The sequence below is a fragment of the Myotis lucifugus genome, unplaced genomic scaffold, assembly GCF_000147115.1.
Source record: "Myotis lucifugus unplaced genomic scaffold, Myoluc2.0 scaffold_449, whole genome shotgun sequence".
NCBI lineage: Eukaryota > Metazoa > Chordata > Mammalia > Chiroptera > Vespertilionidae > Myotis > Myotis lucifugus.
In genome coordinates this window covers 732,559-742,281 of record NW_005871497.1, presented here as the reverse complement: position 1 = coordinate 742,281, position 9,723 = coordinate 732,559, and the positions used below count along the sequence as shown (strand labels likewise).

The window sequence follows — 9,723 nt, the reverse complement described above, 5'->3', positions numbered from 1 at the left end:
TAGTAGGTCATTTTTTCTTTTATTTCTTTTCTAGAAGACAAAAGAACACACACACAAAAAGACACCTTTATTGTTGAGAATATTACAAATGTCCCCCTTTTTTTCCTCCATTGCCCCCCTCTACCCAGTTCCCACCCCACCCCAGGTCTTCACTACCCTATTGTTTGTGTCCATAGGTAATGCATATATGCATACAAGTTCTTTGGTTAATCGCTTCCTACCCCTCCCCCATTTCCAAAGCTGAATGGACTGCATGTCTGTGTTTCACCTGACATCAATTCCTAAATTGAAATCCTAACCCCCAAAGAGATGGTATATGGAGGTGGGGCCTTTGGGAGGTGATTAAGTCATGAAAGTGAAACCCTCATGAATGAGATTAGTATCCTTATAAGAAAAGGCCAGAAAGCTAGCTTGCTTTTTTTACATATTGTTTGGATACAATGAGAAGTCAGCAGTCTGCAACCAGAGAGAGCTCTCATTTGAATCCCACCATGATGGTACCTGGATCTCAAAATTCTAGCTTCCAGAACTGTGAGAAATACATTTTTGCTGATTATAAGCCACCCAGTCTACTGGTATGGTACATTGTGATAGTAGCCTAAACTGACTACGTCCAAAGGATACACATTTCTACTGCTAATTCACTCCTAATAATGAAGAGTTTTTAGTATAGCAGTCTCCTTAAACCATCTGAGAAAACTAGTGTCTTTCAATAGAAACAGAGAACAAAGGGTAAGAGAAAAGATTTTCATTCCTGATAATACATTTCACTGTTTCAACAAGCATATCATTTTCATATTTTCCATGGTCCCTCCTACTATTTGGACTCTATATATACAGAATTGATTGTATATATATCTTTTTTGCAGTCTTAGTAGATTGTAAATTAAAGCCAACCTTATTGACATTAAGTATAAAGCACAACTTTGAAAGAAAAAACAAACAAACAACGAACTATTGCGCCCTGGCTAAGTTGGTTGGAACATCGTCAGGTGCGCCAAAAGGTTGCAAGTTCGATTCCTGATCATTGCACATACCTAGGGAATGGGGTCCACCCAGTCAAGGTGGGTATGGAAGGCAGCGTATCTGTGCTTCTCACATTGATGTTTCTCTCCCTTCCTCTATCTCTCTCCCTTTGTCTCTCTAAAATCAATAAACATATCCTTGGATGGGAATTAAAAATAAAATACAATAAAAAATGTTTAAAATTGTTGTTTACTGATTTGTCAAATATTTGAGGACTGGATTAAAAGTACAATCTAGATCAGTGATGGCGAACCTTTTGAGCTCGGCGTGTCAGCATTTTGAAAAACCCTAACTTAACTCTGGTGCCGTGTCACATATAGAAATTTTTTGATATTTGCAACCATAGTAAAAGAAAGATTTATATTTTTGATATTTATTTTATATATTTAAATGCCATTTAACAAAGAAAAATCAACCAAAAAAAATGAGTTCGCGTGTCAGAGTTTCACCATCACTGATCTAGGTGATGACTGCAGTTATTTTCTTTGGGACACTGACAGGTTTTGGCACACTTTCCATTACATAAGAACAAAGAAGGTAGATTGGACAGTCACAAAGATTTTGAGACACAACCAAGAGTCTGGCTGGGCTGATGGATAAGGTTCATCTCCCACATGAGGTCATTCTGTCAAGACTGGGAGAGGTGCTTGTTTCATCTAATGTGCAGAAATCAACCCACAGAGTCAAGGAAAATGAAGAAACAGGGATATCTTATGTTCCAAACCCAAGAACTAGAAAAAACTTCAGTAACATACCTTAATGAAATGGAGATAAGTGACTTACCTGATAAAGAGTTCAAAATAATGGTCATAAAGATGCTAACCAAAGTCAGGAAAATAATGTATGAACAAAGTGAGAATTTCACAGAGTTAGAAAGTATCAGACAGAAATCAGAGCTGAAGAATGTATTAAATGCACCGAAACATTTAATAGAAGGGTTCAAAATAGAATAGATCAAGTGGAAAAGGATCATAAAACTTAAAGAAAGGACAGTGGAATTCATCCAATCAGATGAAAAAAAGAAAAAAAAAAGAATGTTAGAGAGTGAAGGTAACTTAAGGGACATATGGACTATTATCAGTTGCAACACTATATGCATTATAGAGTTCCTAGAAGGAGAAAAGAAAGGGGGTAGAAGAGTTATTTAAGGAAATGATGGCTGAAAACCTAACCTGAGGAAAGAAACAGATATTCATTTCTAGACAACCCAGAGAGTTCCAAATAAGAGGCATACAAAGAAAGCTACACCAAGGCACACTATAATTGTCAAAAGTTAAAGACAGGGAGAGAATCTTAAAAGCAGCAAAAGAAAAACACCTGGTCATAAACAAGGGAACAACCTAAGCCTATCAGCAGATTTTTTTAGCAGAAACATTGGAGGGCAAGGGAATGAATGACATGATATATTCATAGTACTGAAAGAAAAGATTGCCAACAAATAATATTCTACCCAATAAACTTGTCCTTCAGAATTCAATGAGAGAGAAAAAACTTCCAGACAAGCAAAAGCTAAAGGACCACTATGACCAGCCTCAAAGGAAGTGTTAAAAAAATTCTTCAAGTTGAGATGAAAGGGTGCTAATAAGTAACAGGAAAACATAGGAAAATACAACTCTACTGGTAATGGTAAATACATAGTTAAATTAGGAATACTCTAATATAACGGTGGTGGATAAATTATTTATAACTCTACTATTAGGTTTAAAAAAGAATTAAAAATAAATTTTTAATGGATACAATGGTGAAAGGATATAAAGTGTGACAAAAACCCAAAATATATGTGGAAGAGATTAGAAATATAGAGTTTTATCATGCCTTTAGAGTTAAGTTGTTATTAGCTTAAAATAGACTTTCATAAATACAAGAAGTTTTATGTAAGTCTTATGGCAACTACAAAGTAATAACCTATAGTAGATACACAGAAAGAAAAAGAGTAAGAATTTAAGCGTACCACTGTAAAAATTATCAAATCACAAAGGATAAGAGTAAGAGAAGAAAGGAACAAAAAAGTACAAAACAGCAAGAAAAAGGTTAAAAATAATGAAAGTAAGTCCATACTTATCTATTGATTTTACTTTAAATGTAAATGGCTAGATTCTACAATCCAAATACATAGGTGATTGAGTCTACAACAATTAAAGAAAATATGACCCAAATGTATGCTACCTAGAAGAGACTCACTTCTGATTTAAGGACACACATAGATTGAAAGTGAAGGGATGGCGAAAGTATTTCATGAAAATGGTAATAACAAAAGCAGGGGTAGCTATACTTATACAAGCAAAATACTCTTTAAGCTAATGGTCACAACAGACAAAGTGAAATATAATGATTAAAAGGTCAATCCAACAAGATGAAATTGCATTTGTAAATATTTATACACCTAACATAGGATCACCTAAATAAACAGCAAATATGAACAGACCTGAAGAGAGATAAATAGCATTTGACAAAAATTCAACATCCAATCATTATGGAAACTTTCAACAGCATGTATATACAGGGAAAGACTACAACCAAGTAAAGGCCATCTATGACAAGCCCAAAGCTAAAATACTCGATGATGAAAAACAGAAAGCTTTTCCACTAAGAACAATCAAAAAGACAAGGATGCCCACTCTTGCTACTTTTATTCAAAATATTACCTGGAGCTCTAGTCAGAGCAGTTAGACAACAAAACGAAATAAAAGTTATCCAAATTGGAAAGGAAGAAGTAAAATGGTCCCTATTTATGGATGTAATGATAATATATATAGAAAACACTAAAGACTCCATTAAAAGCTTTTAGAATTAATAAAAAAATTAAGTAAAGTCCCAGGATTCAAAATCAATGTTCAAAACTCAATTATATGTTTATACACTCACAATAAGCTACCAAAAAGGAAAACATCCTTGATATTTGTTTTGACCATGATTTTTGGGGGGTACACACCAAAAGCATGGAAAGCAGAATTGAAAATAACAGGTGGGAGTACCTCAAACTAAAAGCTTCTGCACAATAAAGAAAAGCATCAACAAAATTAAAATGCAGCATACAGAATGGGATAAAATATTTGGAAATCATATATCTGATAAGGGGTTAATATCCAAAATATGTAGAGAACTCACACATCTCAGATAAAAAATGGGAAGAGTGCCCTGACCGGTTTGGCTCAGTGGATAGAGCGTTGGCCTGCGGACTCAAGGGTCCCAGGTTCGATTCTGGTTAAGGGCATGTACCTTGGTTGTGGGCACATCCCCAGAAGGGGGTGTGCAAGGAGGCAGCTGATCGATGTTTCTCTCTCATCGATGTTTCTAACTCTCTATCCCTCTCCTTTCCTCTCTGTAAAAAATCAATAAAATACGTAAAAAAAATAAAAAATATATTTAAAAAAATGGGAAGAGCTCTGAAGAGACATTTTCCAAAGACATACAAAAGGACTACAGGTCCATGGAAAGGGGTTCAGCATCACTAATCATCAGGGAAAAGCAAATCAAAACCACAGTGCGATACCACCTAACATCCGGTGGAATGCCTATCATCAAAAAGACAAGAGATAACAAATTTGGCAAGGATGTGGGGAAAAGGAGACATATAAAGTTTTGGTAGGAATTTAAATTGTTACAGCCATTATGGAAAGAAGTGTGGAGTTTCATCAAAAAAATTAAAAATAGAACTATCACATGATCCAGCAATCCCAGTTCTGGGTATACTATATCCAAAGGAAATTAAAACAGGATATTGAAAAGATATCTGTACTTCCGTGTTTGTTGCACATTATTAACAATGACAAGATATGGAAACAACCTTGGTGTCCCTCAAAAGATGAGTAAGATACACACACACACACACACACACACACACACACACACACAGAGGAATTATTATTCAGCTATAAGAAAGCAGGAAATTGTTTGTTGGTTACATTATAAATGGACCATGAGGGAAGTATGCTAAGCTAAAAAAGCCAGACAGAGAAAGACAAATAGTGTATACTATTACTTATATAGGGAGTCTAAAAAAAAAAAAGGCAAATATAGAAAAATAGTAGAAAAGTGGTTGCCAGAGGTTGGGGGTGGAGGAAATAGGGAGATGTTGATATACGATTGTAAACTTCTAGCTAGGAGATGAAAGGTCTGAGGACCTAATGTATAACCTGGTGACTAGAATTGATAACACAGTATTGTATAATTGAAATATGCTGAGAGCAGGACTTATATGTTCTCAAACACACAAAAGAAGATAAATATGTGAGGTGATGGATGTGTTAATTACATGAGCAGAATACCTTCACAATGTATATGTATATCAAATCACTATAATAATAAAAGCATAATATGCTAATTAGACCGAATGTCATCCAGGACGAGGCTGGGGCTGCGAAGGAAGCCCGGGTCCCAGGTGCCTCCTGGCAGCTGGAGGGAAGCCTGGATCCCGGGTGCCGGAGAGAAGCTGGTGCTGGCAGCCGGGGGAAGCAAGGCCTACTCATGCATGAATTTTGTGCATCAGGCCTCTAGTGTACCCTATAAATACCTCATAAAAATATATGTCAATAACACCTCAATAAAGCTAAAAAAAAACAATAGGGTTGAATTGAATAGAACTTCTACTAATTTTACCTCAGGCTTTAGACCTTGTGAAAGTTATTGGCATGTAGCTAAACATTTTTAAGTCTAAATAGAAATTGGGTTAACCCTTGAATAAGAGATCTGTTTTATGTTGCTGCCAATCAAATGGTAGACAAACAGGATGTCTTAGTAGATAATAAAATAATTCAGTAAAGGATGGTTGTTTTGTAATTATGTCTTAAAGATATTATATCAATTTAAAGCATATTAGATTATTGCTTTCCTTCATAAGGAATATCCTACATACTGACAATTATTTTGCAATTTTGTACTATAGGTGATTTTCAGATGAAATTGGTATATTAAATATGCAGGATTTTTGGTCCTTATTATATGTGCAGTGTACATTTTATTTGTGCTCACTTTGTCAGTCAGCTGTGATGTCGCTAACCATGTTCCCCCAGGGATCTTTACTGAGATTTTGTGCAGAATTGGTGAATGTCAGAAAACACCTGCTTTAATAGGCTATGCAATCCCTTTTTGGGCTAGGATGACAAACCAGATCTAAAATGGGGGATTTTTTAAATGTTGGAGTGACAGCAAGTAAATGTTGGGTTTTGCTGCCAATATTGGTGGAACACAATTCATATTGTTGAAGCATTGTCTTCCTTCTAAGGTAGAATACTAGTGAATATCCTCAAAAGAAAACAAAGAGGAATAGGTTTACCTTAGGCAGGGGTTTGGCAGGCTTGCAGTGGAGTCCTCCAACAAAATCGAAATGTGGTAAGACTGGGCGAGGAAATTCAAAATCCCAATAGGTTCGAATGAGCCACACTTCAGCTTTCTCCATTGTCTCATATAATGTAGTGGGTCTTCCTGAAGGGAAAAGCAAACAGAAGGTAGAGGAAATGAGAGTATTTTAATGTAAGTACTATACTAGGACATTTTCTGAAAGGGGCTTGGGATAAGGTAGCCAAAATGCTTTAAAGTGTCTGTGGTTTGATAATATAAATATTTATGTATATGGTATATATGTATACATACTCATATGTGTGATAAAATATATAAAATGTATACGTTTTATGTTTATGTTCAAATATATAAGACAAAGTGCTAGAGACTTTTTATCTCTGATGTGACATCAGTACATTCACAATGATAAACCATTAAATGTAAGCCACTATAGAATTAAACATATTTGTTTTCTTTGTAAAACTACAAAAGTAACAGATGCAAATACACAATTATTTGAGCTCCCTAATCGATTTATCAATGGAAACACGTTGCCTTATAAATACTCAGCTTAGTTTCTACAATTTAGCAAGCTATTCCCTGAATACTAGATTTTCTAAGAACTGTGAGGTTTTTGAAGTATATCTTAGTTCCTGACACCTATAATTGCATTTTTGTTTATTTTTGGAGTTTAATAATATTTATATATATTTAACAATAATATTTGCAAATAACAGCTGGAAAGTTTTTATAAGATATGGAAAATAAATGTGCTCCCTTTAGTTTTGGATCATTTGTCAGTAATGAAAAGATACAGTTTTTACAAATACAGAGCAATAACTTGATTGTCCACACTTCAACACAATTTTTGACCTTTAAAACAGTGTAAGCACTGAGTGAATGAATATGTAGTTATTAGAAACTTTGATTCGTAGGTTCTTGAGTCAGGTTGGAGCTATTATATCTCTCTATCGTGAAAGAGTTTTTTAGGTAACATGGCAAAAACAGTTTAATTTTAAAATAAAGAAACTGAGGAGGAACAAGTGGAAACAATGATGTCAAAGCTCAATAGACAGCTGTGCTAGAAGTAAAGTAACATCTCAATCTACTTTTCTGCTTTGATCAAGATATTTAGTGAAATTTCTAATGCCTATTTTTAGGTTGAAAAATTATAGTGTAATGGGTATTTTGGAAATAAGTACAGCACAGAGAATTTTTAGGATAGTGAAACCACTCTATATAATACATGTCATTATAAATTTGTTAAAACCCATGGAATATGTAACACCATGAGTGAACTCCAACATGAACTGTGGTCTTTGGAGCATAGCGATGTGCCACTCTAGGTTCAACAATTGTAGCAATGTATCCCTCAGGTGTGATATGTTGAAAATGAGGGAGTCTATACATGTGTGGGGGCAGAGGTTATATGGGAAATCGTACTCAATATTGCTATGAACTTAAAAGTTCTCTAACAATAAGTGTAGGATGGGCAATATTTTGACATTATATTTAAGAAAAAACAAAGAATAAAACACTTTACCCAGAAAAAAAGAATAAAAAATAAATTATATTACAAACAGACAAAGAATTGGTATAATGGCTTCTAGAATTCCTCAGTGCTTCAATTTGTGGTTTTTGACTTCCTGAAATCTCCTGTATTAACAGTGGTTCACAGGGTTAAAAATGGCCTAATAATTTAAACATTTCTACAATATTCGTGAGATTGAAATATCATTATATATTATTATTTAGTCATTTTACTTATAAAAGATATTTCCTCTGACTTTATATTTGTACAAACTCTCCTTCTATGGCACTAGCAAAGTTTGGGTTCCAAGCTATCAATTAAAACATGACTTACCTAGTACATCACTATAAAACTGATCCCACTTCTTCCGATTATATGTTTGGAACCAGAAGTCAAAATAAAGCATGTAAATCATATTTTTTACTCTCTCCATGAATGTCATTTGATCACTTAATTCAGACAAGACAACAGGTACGTAGGATGGAGGGAATGGAAGTCCTCCACTGTACTTTTCAATGTTATAGCCAGGAGAGAAGCGGAGACTGTACACAAAAGGTATTTTAAGTAGCTCAGCCAGCAGCTCACCACAGGGTCCAATGGCATCTGCAAGAACGACATCAAACTTTGATTCCTGTAGCTTTGTCATAAGTTTCTTGTTCAAAACAGCATCTTTACAGAGTGTTTGAATACAGTCATAATATTCCCAAAAGATATCTTGCATTAGTGAAAAATAAGTCCAAAATGTATCTTTAGGCATATATGACCACTTAGAGATCAGCCTCATGAAAAGACCCTCAAAATCATCTTTTGTTAAAGATGTAGGAAAAACCTCAAATTGAATAGCAGATGGTTTATTGGGATCAACAAGAATTGAAGCTGAAGATGTCAGAACAGTCACTTCATGACCTCTCTGGACAAGTGCATCCAGGATGGTCTTCATGTTGATCCAGTGGCTGTATTCCGTGGGCCACACCAGCACCTTTCCACAACTCCCAGGGCTGAAGTGACCACTCAGCTGTAGCAGCAGCAGAACTGAAATCCACTTCATAGGCATCCTGGTGGCACACAGGCTTCTTTTCAAATGGCCGATCCCTTTACCATGGCTCATGCTTACGTGCAAAGGGAAATCAATTAGAAAGTTAAAATATAATCCACACGCCCAAAGTAAATACATTTGATTAACATTCAGACCATTTGGATGGAAGTGGAAAAAGTAAATATAGATGATCTTATTTGTAAACAAGTGGCTTTAATATCTGTTTTATGATTATAAGCACTATCAATGACCTTGTTTTTTCAAGTCTTCTGTTTTATTTCCATTTAAAGGGTCTCCTCTAAGTAGAAAAGGAAAGGCCATAATCAGAAATAAGAAAATATGAGGAAGGAATAAAAACTCCACAGGTAAAGCCAAATATTAATAAAGACATCGTATTAGACATTTAAAAAGCTACTACAAAGGTAAAAAGGAAAAAATGTATGTAACTCAACTCAAAATACAGTAAGTAATTAGGGGATACACAATACAAAAATATCTAAAACATGGCACCAATAACATAAAACATGGAGGAGGGAGTGAAAATTTAATTCTTATACAATATACTTGAATTTAAATGCATATTAGCTTAAAATAGACTGCTACAGATATAGAATTATATACATAAACCTTATGATGACCAGAAACTAAAACCGTAGAAAAGATATATAAAGAACTAAGAGGAAGAAATACACACCAAACACTAAAGAAAAACAGCAAACCACTAGGGAAGAGATCAAGAAAAGAAGAAAGGAACAGAGGAGAAGTGTAAGAACACCAAAAAAACTATTAACAAAATGGTAATAGGTAAATACTTATCAATAATTACTTTAATGAAAATGGATTTAATGCT

General features: G+C 34.6%; 1 protein-coding gene across 4 annotated transcripts in view; it reads right to left on the bottom strand.

Moving 5' to 3' along the window:
* The window catches only part of LOC102442620 (UDP-glucuronosyltransferase 2B31-like), a 58,032-nt gene extending 49,106 nt beyond the window's left edge, over positions 1-8,926 (bottom strand). For 2 of the 4 annotated variants that reach the window (XM_006102974.3, XM_023744324.1), the window contains exons 1-2: positions 8,171-8,926; positions 6,302-6,450 (exon numbers count right to left, since the gene is read on the bottom strand). In XM_006102974.3, coding sequence (XP_006103036.3) covers positions 6,302-6,450; positions 8,171-8,891 — 870 coding nt within the window. In that variant the 5' untranslated portion in view covers positions 8,892-8,926. Of the gene's footprint in view, positions 1-6,301; positions 6,451-8,166 lie in introns of all 4 variants that reach the window. The other 2 variants (XM_023744323.1, XM_023744325.1) reach the window with 2 other exon arrangements.
* Positions 8,927-9,723: the final 797 nt, after the last annotated feature.